The sequence below is a fragment of the Pelodiscus sinensis genome, chromosome 11, assembly GCF_052426305.1.
Source record: "Pelodiscus sinensis isolate ZL-2025 chromosome 11, ASM5242630v1, whole genome shotgun sequence".
NCBI lineage: Eukaryota > Metazoa > Chordata > Testudines > Trionychidae > Pelodiscus > Pelodiscus sinensis.
In genome coordinates this window covers 30,953,021-30,966,722 of record NC_143062.1, presented here as the reverse complement: position 1 = coordinate 30,966,722, position 13,702 = coordinate 30,953,021, and the positions used below count along the sequence as shown (strand labels likewise).

At 40.6% G+C, this 13,702-nt stretch overlaps 1 protein-coding gene across 1 annotated transcript in view; it reads left to right on the top strand.

Moving 5' to 3' along the window:
* The first annotated feature begins 40 nt into the window (after positions 1–40).
* GRIP2 (glutamate receptor interacting protein 2) overlaps positions 41–13,702 on the top strand; it is a 529,887-nt gene continuing 516,225 nt past the window's right edge. Inside the window, exon 1 of the mRNA XM_075938764.2 lies at positions 41–263. Coding sequence (XP_075794879.1) covers positions 209–263 — 55 coding nt within the window. The 5' untranslated portion in view covers positions 41–208. The remainder of the gene's footprint in view (positions 264–13,702) is intronic.

Here is a 13,702-nt window from a genome sequence, read left to right as displayed (position 1 = left end):
CCCCCTCCCCCCCCGCCGCACCACCCCCGCGTTGTTCCTGCCCAAGCTCTGATGGAGCACACGGCACATCCATGTCTAGCCTCGTAAAGCTGGTCGCCGCACTCTCCCCACAGCGCTTCTGGAGTGGCGGTGGGGGGACGCTACAGACTTGCAGGAGGAGGAAAAAAAAGGGCCCCTCGCCTCACCAGCAAGTCGCTCCTGTGCCGGGATGCCGGGCTGGAGGAAGAATCTGACCCTGTGTCTGCAGAGGATGCAGGAGGACGGTAAGGGCTGGCTCCGGAACCCGTGCGGCGGGCAGGCAGCTATTGCACTGGGCTGGGAAACTGCCCTGGAGCTTTGCAAGGGGGTGCGCAGAGGGGTGGGTGTTTCTGTCTCCGGAGGAATGCTTGGAACCGCAGCCTCTCTTCTGAGGCCCCTGTTTAAACAGCCCGGTTACAGACAGTTGTTCTGGTAGGGATTCCTGCGCCCAGAGAATACAAATCGCTTTGAACCCTGTTTGATTCGCTGTTCGCAAAGAACAGCGGCATAAATCAAACGGCGGAGGCTGGAGGGGGTGTGTACCGAATGCAAATAAACTTTAAAGCAGCACATCTGTCCCCCATCGCCAGTCTGGGTGTGTAAGATTGTTGGAGGTGCAAATTTGTTATTTTTTCTAGTGTGGGAAGAAAATATGAGAAAACGGGAAACTTGGGAGTATTTTTGGCAGTAGAATAGCATGCAGCATCTCGGATGTAACTTTCCAAAGCTGCTGCTGCCAAATGACAATTGTTCTCCGTGCTTAACTTCCAACATGGATTTGAGCCTTGTGAATTTCACTGTGGTCCTGTAGGCTTTCTACAACCCATATCTTTTGTTCTGTGGTAGCATCTTGGAATTATGTATACGTGTTCTTCAGTGTGATGTTAAATTAATGTTGGAGCTATAGCTCATAAAAGTTGGAAGGAAACTCCCACAAGGTGGCAGAGCCCAAAGAATGTTTAAAATCTTGCACACTAGTTTATTTTGGTTCATAGGGAGTATGTATGGCTGAGGATGGTAGTGGTGAGGATAGTACCTGTGTCAGAAATAAGAGTATAATTCTGTCTTGATCCCATGACTGGTTTTAGTGAGTTAACCTGAGACAAGATTTTAGGATCATAAATAAGCAGGAATTCCTTTTCTGGTTGCCTTTCAGCTTCTCCTTTCATTGCAGTTTCACAGCTTCTTTGCTACAGTTGGTTAGCAGTGAGTTGTGTTGCAATGCCCTGCAGGGTTTGATTTAAAGCATTACAGTTGCACCAAATGAGTAATCAAAGACTTTTGAACCTTGTTGGTTACCAGACAGAGAAACAAATTTCACTGTTGTTTGTTTTATGAAGTGTCAATGTGAGTAATTATACTGATATATTTAGAGTGTCTTTTTTCTGTTGTAAGGTATCTCTTTCTTGCACTCTGTTTCAAGGTAACAGCATGTTGTTTTTAATCACTTGGTTCCACTGCTTCCACTTGGACTCCAGGCTCATTCAACTGAGAACTTAAATTCTGTTGAAAATCAGATTTTATTCTATTTAAAAACATCTTTTTCAACAAATGTATAGTGTCTTCAAACTAATCCTTTAAGGCAGTCATTCTGGGGTGCAATGCTATGTAATGCTTGCCTGCATATGGGTGACTTTGCACCAGGGAAGGGTTGGAGTCTTATAATTCTTAAACAGTATTTACAGTACTAAGCTTCTGAAATATTTGCTGTATTGTTTAAACATGACTGGGTTTTTTACTTTCTATGACTTTAATAGGTATTTAATGGTCTTTCCCTCTTGTGCCTTCCGAATTGATTACCCCCTCAATTTGCACCTCCGCCCCCCCCCCCCCCTTGACATACAGCACTGCAGTAGTTTTCTTACTTTAAGTATGCTGGTATATTACATACATTCGTGTACAGTCTGTTTACCAAATTCTCTTGTAACCATGTCCTTATTTCCTTGCACTGCTCAAGATCCGTTTGCCTTTGGAAGTTACCACATAACTACTGCCTGATGAACCATCTGAAGAAAGAAAATCTTGCAGCATAGGCTGGTTTAATATTTAGAGGACAAGTCATGTGTATAGCAATGGGCACATAGAGAAAAGCTTTTCTTTTTTCTTTCTTTTCTTTTTTTTCTTTTCATTTTTCTTTTCCTTTCAGTTGGAGACTCTCTGTTTTCCCTCTGTTGGGAAACAGATATAAGCCTTGTTAATATTTTGTAGTACTAATATTTTAAGACACACTACAATGTATAATGAGCTCAAAAGAAAGTTTCACATTTTGTCTTGTATATCAGCACCCAGAAATCTCAACAGGATTTTTTCAGATGGGAGTTTGGCTTGACAAAAACCAATCATTCTATTAATATTCTTTTCCAGTTATCTTTTTAAAACAAATTATCTCTGCCTGTTGTCTAATAATAGCTCAATTGTTTCAGTTCAGCCATCCAACAGCTAGGAGTGACAGCATTGCAGAAGAAACATACTCTTAGCATGCAGTGTGTAAATCTTGTACATAGACTGTAACTCTGAGTTTCCAAAGTAAATGTTCTGTTAGTTATCTGAAGGAGTATAATTAAGCCTATGAAAGTGAATGATATGTTTTGGGTTACTCCATGTTTCTGCAATGGGCATTACTTGCTTTTTGCAGCCATTCTACCTAACAGTGGGAGTGTCATTAATTGAGGACAGTCTTCAAAAGGTCAAGTGCACTAAGTAACATGGTTAAAATACATAACATTCATATGGCCTGTACTGAAATATGGCATGTATTCATTTGTTTTAAAGTAAAAGCCAACTAAGAGTATGTTCTTTAGACTTTTTACAGCAGAACAAGAGTATATAGTTTGGCATGTATGAGCCCATGAGACAGCACAAAACTACAATGATCATGAGAAAATTCTCATTCATTCTCCATCTCAAAAAGGAATTTGGTTTGTACAGTTGGTGATTTACTTTAATTCTGAGGAAGAATTGACATTAAAGACTTAAACAAAAGTTAAATATTTCCAGTAACAGTCCATGTTACCCCCTACCTGTCCCTCCCACCCCTGCACCACACTGTGTAAACAGCCTTGTTCAGTCTAAGTAAAGGGCCAGTTCCTGTAAGTAGGTCCTTATACACATGAATAGGTTAATCCGTACTGTTAGGGACCATATCCACAGTACACTGAAGTCCAGTGGAAAGACTCCTATTAAATTCAGTGGCTTTGGGTTAGCTTGCATATGAACTGCTCAGCTGACTGTTTGCTGGATTTGGCTTGAAGACTGGAAATTCCCTGATAAGGCAGGCAGACAAACAAATGTACCTTGCTGGCATGCTTTATAATCATGTCCTTAATTACATGCTTTGTTCTTACTTAATAATCATGTCCTTAATTACACTATCAAACAGCAAGATACAGTTCCCTTATTATAGTTTATTATGTTGGATTATTTGCAAAAGAGTACCACATAAATTATGAATTAATAAAGGTTGGAGCAATGTCGTGGGTCACTGAGTTCCTAATCAAAATTTCTCAAGAACAACAGAATGAAATATATTGTGTTTCATTTTACTTATCACTGGTTAGTTTTCAGGCATCTTTTCCAGTCCAGTTGGAGAGTGGCTTGTGAATGAAGCCCGTGTGAAGACATCAGGTTATGGTTCACAATGCCTGTAAGCAGGATTTAATGCCCTGATGCTGCAGTTCATAATGGGATTTTAATTTATGTACTGTAGAGCTGAGCCCTCATTGATGGTTTTCTCAGGATGTCAGCAGTGGAAAAACTAAAAACCAAATTCTGCTTTCAGGGTTGTGCATTTACATGGGTGGGTGAGAGAGTTCCCATTTATTTTAGTATATGTAAGTAAGCAAGGGCAGAGTGTGGCCATGAAGACATAGGACTAAGTCTTATCTAATGAACAAGAGAATAAGACATAAAGGGGTCGCCGTGTTAGTCTACATCTACAAAAAGAACAAGGATCCCTGTGGCACCTTAGACAAACAGATTTATTAGGGCATAAGCTTTTGTGGGTAAAATACACTTCATCAGATGAATTGGAGTCCCTCCCACCCCCAATTCATCCAATTAAGTGAGTTTATGCCCTAATGAATCTGTTTATCTAAGGTGCCACAGGACTCATTTTTTTTTAAGAGAATAAGTTTTTTTTTGTTATAGAATCATAGAACACTAGAACTGGAAAGGACCTCGAGAGGTCATCAAGTCCAGTCCCCTTCAGGACCCTCATGGCAGGACCCAGTACTGTCTAGACCATCCCTGATAGATGTTTATCTAACTTCCTCTTAAATATCTCCAGAGATGGAGATTCCACAATCTCCCTAGGCAATTTATTCCAGTGTTTAACCACCTGACAGTTAGCAAGTTTTCCCAATGTCCAGCCTAAACCTCCCTTGCTGCAATTTAAGCCCGTTGCTTCTTGTCCTATCTTCAGAGGCCATGAAGAACAATTTTTCTTCCTCCTCCTTGTGACCTACTTTTAGATACCTGAAAACCACTATCATGTCCCCTCTCACTCTTCTCCTTTCCAAGCTAAACAAGCTCCATTCTTTCAGTCTTCCTTCATAGGTCATTTTCTCTAAACCTTTAATCATTCTTGTTGCTCTTCTCTGGACCTTCTCTAATTTCTCCACATCTTTCTTGAAATGTGGTGCTCAGAATTGGACACGCATCTGACGAAGTGGGTCTTTGCCCATGAAAGCTTATGCTCCTACACTTCAGTTAGTCTATAAGGTGCCACAGGACTCCTCGTCGCTTTTGCAGATTCAGACTAACACGGCTACCCCTCTGAGAATTGAACACAATACTCCAACTGAGGCCTGATCAGAGTAGAGCAGGAGAATGACTTCTTGTGTCTTGCTTACAACACTCCTATTAATGTTGTAGCAAGTATGAGTAGTATAACATCTATATCTATCTATGTAGCCACTTTTATATCTAGACGCCATTACATCATACTTAGATGTTATTCATACACAAATGGGGGCAAGTATAGCATTTGATTATAAAGGTAGAGATCACTAATATAGGCCAAATCATTAAATCTTTACAGTGGAAAAGCTCTCACTGACTTCAGTATTTGGCCTATAATTTTGTATATCACAAAGCCCAGCTTAGTGACCCCCCTTCCCTTGGAATAGTACATGACGATTGACTCGGGAGATTCTAAAGTGAGTTACTGGCACCTCATGTGTGAATCAAGTGGAGAAGACAGAAGAATAAATTTGTAACAAGTTAAAGCTGTTCTTGAAAAGTCAAAATATTACAGGAGTATGTCGCTGCTGTTTATTTCCTTCCACTGCATCTAACCAGTTTGTGGCTCCATGTGGTTACCTAGGAAACAGATGTAGCAGAGTACATTGTAATTTTATTGGCTGTATGGTCACTCTGATTGTCAGGGTTGTGGGCAGAGGTTTCCCATGGTATATCCGTGCATGTGTAGCCCAGGAAGACGAAATGCTGGATGATGTCTTTTTTGATTTGTAAAATGAAAGGAATAATTTGGAAATTGTGGGATAAAATTTTATTTACATAACTTGTTGTGGGATAACCCATGCTAAGTATCAACCTGTTAAATGTGACATAGTAAGTGGGAATCTGGAAGTGGTTTTCAGCTGTTTACAGTGTGTGTCATTATTTTGATTCAAGTGTTTAAATTTACATTTGAAATGAAACAGTATCTGTGTTTTGAAGGTCTCTGCTGCTGTGCTATAAACATCTAGTCCAGGTTTTGCCTTCCGTTACATCTATAAAGCATTTTTTTTCAGAGCTGTGAAACTATATGATTCCTGCTAGAACTGGGGTTCTATCTGTGTAAGCTAACATCTCAAAGTGAAGTGCCCAGTCAGTTAAGGATGGGGAATTGATGAATCTCACACTAACTTATCATAATATATACACATTTTTAGGGACTTCAAAAGAGGTAGCATTTGTGTATATAAATATGTAGTTTGTGAGAATGTAAAAGAGAATAAAATACAAGGAAAAGAACATGCATTATTTTTAATATGCTTGTTCACTTTACCCGGAATGCTTCAGTGCTCCTTTTCACATGTTTAACTTGTAATCAGTTGTACATACTATTCACCTGCTTAAATTAGTGCGGGTAAAATCAGGGCCTTCCACAATAATTCACAATATGTCTGCTATTTATTAATGAGAATTAGCAAAACTATAATTGCATATAAAGAGCAGGCTGATGATGTATAGTTTTGCCATGGTGTCTTGCATTCAAGAATCTCCTTGCTTGAACCTTTTGCAATTTGTTTTAAAGTTTCATCAGCAACTTTTAGTAAAGATCTTCTGGATTGCAATAGCTACAAATAGTAAGTACAGTGCGTCTGCTAATATATTACTAGATATCAATAGCTAACTTTACAGTGCATCTAAGCTTTGCAAGAGATGAGGAGCTTCACACAGGGTGCTTAGGAATTTATGGGCCGCAGTTTGTTGGCAATACTAATTATACAGGCCACTGCTTTTAAACAAAATGTTAAAATAGAGGTTCTGACCTCCAACAATATGCAGCAGGGAATTAGAATGGCTTTAGGTCTACTGGTAGCAATGCTTATAGGAAAGTGTTCATTCATCAAACTGATAGGACAGCCAGAGCAAATCCTACTAGACCTTGATGGGTTCTTTTTCTTTCATTAAAATGTTGATGTAGATTTGGCATCACTTAAAGTAAGGGACAAACAGCTCTGACATCAATGTGCCTTGGGTAAGCGCTTCCTGGGACTGTTCCCATCTCTTCCCTCAAAATCTCTGTCATGCTCTGCCTGTTTCAGATATTATGTTTGGTCTCTGACTTTGGTTGCCATAATAGTAAACCCTTAAGGCAGGGGAAGGGAGCCCCAGGCCTGGGGGCTGGATGTGGCCATGGCTTGCCTGGATCTGGCCCCTGAGGCTCAGAGGCCCCCCGAAATCTACTAGGCTAGACACACCCCCCCCACCCCCAGGCTTCTCAGACGGGCACCACATCAGTGAGGGTTTTGTTTTGTTTCATTTTTTTGCTTCTCGCTTGTGTGCGGCCCCTGACTGATTTTTCTATGGGTCAGTGGCCCCCAACCAAAAAAAAATGATTCCTCACTCCTGCCTTAGGGGAAAACCCACCACACAAAATGAAATTCTCACTGAGAAGGAGAAAGACACTCCCCACGTTCTCCTCGCATTCCAGAGCCTACTGAGGCCCAGACTCCCAATGCTGGTGGGGAGCCCTGATCCTCGGGGCGGATCCAGGTAAGCCATGGTCTGCATCCAGTGCCCTGGCCTTAAGTTCCTCACTCCTGCCTTATAGAATGTAATATAGATGAAACATCAGATCCTGAAAATATATCTAAAAACCTATAGAATTTGATTAAAAACGAGATAATTTATGTCTTTTTAAACATTACTACAGAATTCTCCCACATGGCTACAATTCTGTATTCATTTGCACAGGCTATTATATAGGTCTTTCTAAAAAAAGAGGCTTTTCAGGAGCAGTGATAAAATGTTAATGCTGGCACAATACTGTGTGCATCAGTGGCATTGTACTGGCTGCAATGACTTGGCACTATCTGACTTCAGAGACCACTCTGCTTGTGCCACACTGCAGCAGTTGCAATCGGTGGAGACGCTCAATCTGGTTCACCCTTGATTTCAAAGAGTGGAATGGGGGGGGGGGGGCAAGGAGTACTTTACAGGAAGGTCTTTCAACTTTGGATGAATCTCTCCCAGGTCTCGGGTTCTGAAATAGCCTGGGTTAGAGGCTCAGAGCATGCTACAGGAAGGTTAAAACTCTGAAAACACCTATGAGAAGCAAGGGGCTTCTTGAGTAGGGCTGAGAATTCTGTAGGATTGGGGAATTTTTTTAGTGGGAAAGGATGAGGGGTGTGTGTGGACTAAACGTGGTTTATATAACTTGTATCAGAGTTTTCAGTAGTTTTGTTTTTTATAAGAAATTAATAACAAAAATTTGTACAGTAGTGGATACTCTGCAAATACACCCCACTTCTAGGTGGGGATACCCTGCCTTTTCCATTCCTGGGCTTGTTCTGAAATGCTGTTGCTGATCATGCTAAATTGTCACAGAGATGTGGGCAGCTTCTATGATGTGACCCAATATCCAAATGAGCCTGAGAGGAGATTCAATGCTAATATTCTCTGGCAAGCTAGTGATTTCTATACATGCTCTTGGAGGGAAGGATGTCTCATGGGACAGATTCCTGCCCCTAGTGTCATTCACTTGTAACTCAGCGTTTCAAATTCAGACCAGAGAGTTAGTGACAAAGCCACTGTGATGTGTTGAGATCCCCTTCAGGACTGTTGCCCAATGTGCTGAGAGCCCACTGTGTCTGCTTTCCTTGAAAGCCTGTGCACCCAGTAACCCTGTCTTGTTGAGCCCAACTCTCCAGCCTGCTTCAGCAGACACCTGGGGGCCAGGTTATATCCCTAAAGCTGCAGACTTACATTATAAACAGTGTAGTGTGAGACCTTTTCCCAGCACTCAGGTACATAGCACTTCTGGGAGCTGAACCTTAGATTAAATTCATCTGATGCTGGGTAAAGATCTGCACAGACTAAGCTCATGAAACTTGTTCTCTTTCTCAATGTAAAGAGAGAGATGCACAGATACCTTGTCCCTTCCGACCCCCAGAAACAATTATTCACACTGGATTCATTAACAAAAAGTGTTTTTATTAAACATAAAAAAGATTTAAGTGGTCATAAGAGAACACACAAAATGAAGTAGGTTACTAAGCAAAATAAAGCAGAATGCAAACTAAGCTTAATACATTAGGGGAACTGGTTACATACAAGTTCTCATACTAGCTGTGGTTCCAATAGTTTCTGCACAAACTGACGTCTTTCCAGTTTGGGTCTAGTCTTTCCCCCCATTCAGTCTTAGTAGTTTCCAGCGGTCATCTTGGGTGGATCCCAGGGGAGAACTGACCAACCTGGATTTACTCACTTCTCATGCTTAAATAGGATTTGCCTAATGCCTTTGTTTCAGTTTGCTCTTCTCCCAGCTTCTCATGGAAAAGTACAGGGTTGAAGATGGATTCTGATATCAAGTGACATTAGCAAATGCCTCTGCAAGGTTCCCTTTCTCCATACTTCATGAGCTGATCCACATGTGCGTAGGAAGGGTAAGCTCTATTGTCTCTTGCTAATAGGCCATCACAGCCCTGAAATGTAACCAGTGGGAGTGACTCAAAGCAGCAAGTATGCAATTACAGATAAATGGTCCAATATTCCTAACTTGGTCTACAAAAATGATACATGCATACAAATGGGATAATTGTATTCAATAAATTGTGGTATAGATATCACTGGAAGTTGATCTAATTTGTATTGACTTCAGGTATGTAACTTAGCTTGATTTAAAGAGTTCATCTGGGTGTGGGCCCCCCACTAGCAGTGCTTAAACCATCTAAAGTTTGATGAGTCTGCTCCAGCGGTGGCTAAGAGGCCCCTGGTTTTTTAGCTCATACAGTACAAGCTCATGCAACTCCATAGTTGTGAGGTTCAGTCCTGCCCACCAACAACAAGCATCTATTGATTTTTCTGAAGTGCTAATGTAGCATCAAGCCTTGATTGTCTATGGATATGTCTATATACTATGCTTTTCTCCCAACAGAAGCTGTTCAAATAAAAGATAGTACCTCACTCACCCTAATATCCTGGGACCAACACTACTATGCTTCCTAGACCCATATACTGGGGGGAAATACAGGGCCTGAAATTAATATAGCTCTTGTCAATTTACACCAGTATATCTGAGATCAGAGTGAAACTTCAGTCAAGGCTGGACTATGATGGGAAATATGACAAAGTAAGGTCATAGAAGACCCCTGGGGGGGTGCTTCCTGGGGTGCTGACAAGGCATCACTCATCTTACTGCTCTCTGGGACTTCTCACTGCCCTGTCCAGCTGAACCAGCTCCCTGATCTTCCCCCTGCCAAGGCACAGAGCTAAGATAACTGCCCCTTCCCCCCCCCCCCCCCCCCGGGAAAGCAGTACAGACACTGAAACTATTCAGGCTCAAGGAAAATGCAGTTTGGGGCCCAGTTTCTTGGGATGCTACTTCCCAAATGGTATCAGAACCCCAAATGAATTATTTAGGTAAGCCCCCTTTAACAATGAAAGGTGGATGTGCATATTGATTGCTCCCCCAAGTAGCAATTATTTACACTGGGCTTGATAGTAAATGTGATTTTACTAAGTACAAGCCGCAGGATTTAAGTGGTTATTCATGAGAACAGGCAAAACAAAGTAGACTACAGACTTAATAGAACAGAAAACGGTTAGCTAATTCTATCATTAAAACCTTGGTACAAACTTATTACAAACTCACCCTCAAACTCTTCTTGTTCCAGCTAAGCCTTCAAACCAGGGAAATTCCTTCACCCTGGGGTCTTTGGATCATCCTCTGGGTCTGTCATGCCAGCTAAAGACAAAGAAACTGCTATGCTTCCCATTGATTTATAGATTCCATTTTGGGCAGGAATTCTGTTTCCACATTCCACCCTTAGATGGGAATTTACCTGCCCAGCCTCTACTGGGTAAGGAGGTTACATGACTTCCTAGGACCAACCACTGCTAACATTTAAAGGACAAAAGGCAGTTTACCTATGATTGCCCAGACATTGAGGTTTCCCAGCATTGCAAACGCCCTTGATAGCTTTCCTTTGCACATTAAAACCATAAAGCATTCTATACTCCATATGTCTAATTTTACACACAAGAATGATGCATACACCAAAATGAGATGTACAGACCCAGCGGATTGTGACATGAAGATTGATAGGTTACATGAGGCAATTTGTCCCAAGCATCTTTGAGCTATGCATATTCATGCCCATAAGTCCATTTTGTAAAGCATGAGGGAGGGGGGTCCATCACAGGAAACATCCTAAGTGAACAGATGCCATAGGATGGTGATAGGTTCTCTTAGATGGTGATAGGTTCTCTTCTTCCTGGTGTTTAAGTCTGCTGAATAACATGCTGTGATAACACGTTTTCTATTCAGAGGGTTTGCATTTTGTCCAATTATTTTTGATGTTCCTGTGGAATTGTTCCATAGAAAGAAAGAGTAATGAAGCTTTTTGTTTCAGAATTCAAGTTTAATAATTTTTCCAGTCATCTTGCTTTGCCATAGGAATGAGCTACAGCCCCCGCCTTTTTATTTCTGGAATATGAAGTAGTTTGTATAGAACAAAAGAAATATATACAGTTTGTAAGTTTATAATTATTTCAATTCTTATCTATTTCCCCCCTTTACATTAATGTTAGATATTCTTGGCATACAATAACTACTGGCTCTGATTTTCCATCCAGAGCTGTCTTAGGCTCAAACTAAATTCCCTGATTCCAATGACAGTGTTGAAAACGTTGCCTTCCAGCAGTGAATTCATTCAGTCGAACGTGCTTTCTGCTGACATGTTGAGCATCAGGTGAGTCTGGATTGCATTTAAACAGAAAAGGTTACTTGTGCCGTTTGAGTTCAAGAGAATGTTAGTGATCAGGATGCAGTTAAATCCATGCATTATGTGGGAGATATCATTGACCCTGCCAGCTTCATTAATCCCTTCCAGTGAGCAGAGGGCAAAGATAATGCAGCTGAAAATACTCTCTGGATCTTCAAAGTAAATTCAGTTGCACAGGCTTCAAGTTGTTGCGTTGTCTTTTTATATAGTGGACTTTTTTTGTCAAACTATTCTATTGCTATAGTGACCAAAGTATTACAGAGTTTCATTTTAGCAGTTATATTAACCTTGGTGTGTTCTTGGTTGCAGACATTAGAAGATACTCTATATGTTTATTTGGATTATAGATGCTGTCACCTTCTCTGCTAATGTGATGCTTTTAGTCATCTCAGTGACACTTCATTTAATCTGCACAAGGAAATAAGGGTCCCAGCTAATGTATGGCCATTGCTTGTGTAATGAAAAGGGGAGGAACTGCTCTTTACATGGAATAATGAATTAGAATTGTAGGGCAAGAAGGGACCTCAAGAGCTCATCTAGTCCAGTCTCTTGCACTCAAGGCGGGACTAGGCTATTATCTAGACCATCCCTTACAGGTGTTTGTCTAACCTGCTCTTAAAAATCTCCAACGATGGAGATTCCACAACCTCCTGGGAAATTTATTCCATTGCTTAACTACCCTGACAGGTAGGAAGTTTTTTCATAAAGCCCAACTGTAATATAGTGGGGATGGGGCATTGTTGAGAGGCTCAAATCAGGGCAAACTGCTTAGAGACAGAGCTACTTATGGCCCATGGCTTGGGGTCCTCCACTGTAAGGCACCAGTCACAAAGAACACTTCTGTGTGCGACACTGGATAGCAAAAAGTCATACTCCAATCCCCTTAGACATTCCAGCTTCCACTAGTAACACTCTGTATACTAGTAACACTCTGTTATGAAAAACAGTCTCAGCAAATCCAAACAAGCTGGCTCATCACAAGGGAATAGCCACATTTATGGTTCAGATTTTACCCAAAAGAGTATGCTGTGCCAGTCCTTTAGAATCTAAAATTTAAAGGTTTATTAATAAAAAGAAAGAATAGCTGGAGAGTAAACTTGTTAAAGGAATTAAATTATGTGCACCAATTGGAGCAGGCTTGTGGCAGATTATTCTATCTCTGCTATTTTAGATTAATATCTGGAATACATCCTCTGATAGAATGGATAATCAGTCAAATACTGCTATGCACTTGACTAGCAACCCTTTCAAAACAGGTTGGCCAAGTCTGTGGATGTCTCTCAGAAGCAAACATTTGAAATACAAGTACATAACCAGTACTCAAATACAAAAATGATACATGCATATGAATAGTGTAAACAGAATCAGTGAATCATCAGTTTTCGATAGACACCTCACTCAGCCCATTTTGTACAACATTTGGCGCAAACATATAACAGTGGTTGCAACAATGTTTTTTAGGTTTCTATTACAATCCAACAACACCACACCAAGCTAAAGCACCTTGTTGCAGTTTAAGCCCATTGCTTCTTGTGCTTTATGCTTCACAATGGGATGCCAAATTTCAAAGAACTTCAATACAATAAAATGAATAAAGTATAAAGTAGTGTACAGGCACTCACCAATCCAACAGTTGTACTGCACTGTAGAGTGGTTGGTTTCTTGATGCTCTTAGGTGTATAAAGGTAAGTTTTATATATAATTAGGTTATTTTATTACACTACATATCATGGGCAGTGCATGGCATACTTCCAGATGACTAAAAATACACTAAACACTAAAACGAAACTGAAAATAATGTAATCTTTCTTTGAGTCAGAAGGCATTTCAGGATCTGGCAGTGCTGTAGAGTCATCATTATCAACATCAATTATCACTGTAGATGTAGAAAGTGTAGGAAATTGGGCTGAATCTTTAATGACAAATGACACACTCTAGAAGCTGTTTTTTTTTTGAATAAATCCTTGATTTCAGCTTGCTTACTTGTCTTCTGCCTCTTTTGCATAAGAGTGCAGAATATGCAGTTGCATAACATGTTGGAAAGTATACTCATCCTGCTCACTAGATTGAAGATTTGTGTTGTGAGGTATAAAAAATGGTATTTAATTGAACTTTCTGGCTAATTGAGTGCTGGATAGCACAGCTTTTATTGTAGATGGCTATATTAGTGCTAGAGATTTGCACCTTCATAGGGTTCACTGCTAGGTTTTTTTATGTTAAGACTAAAA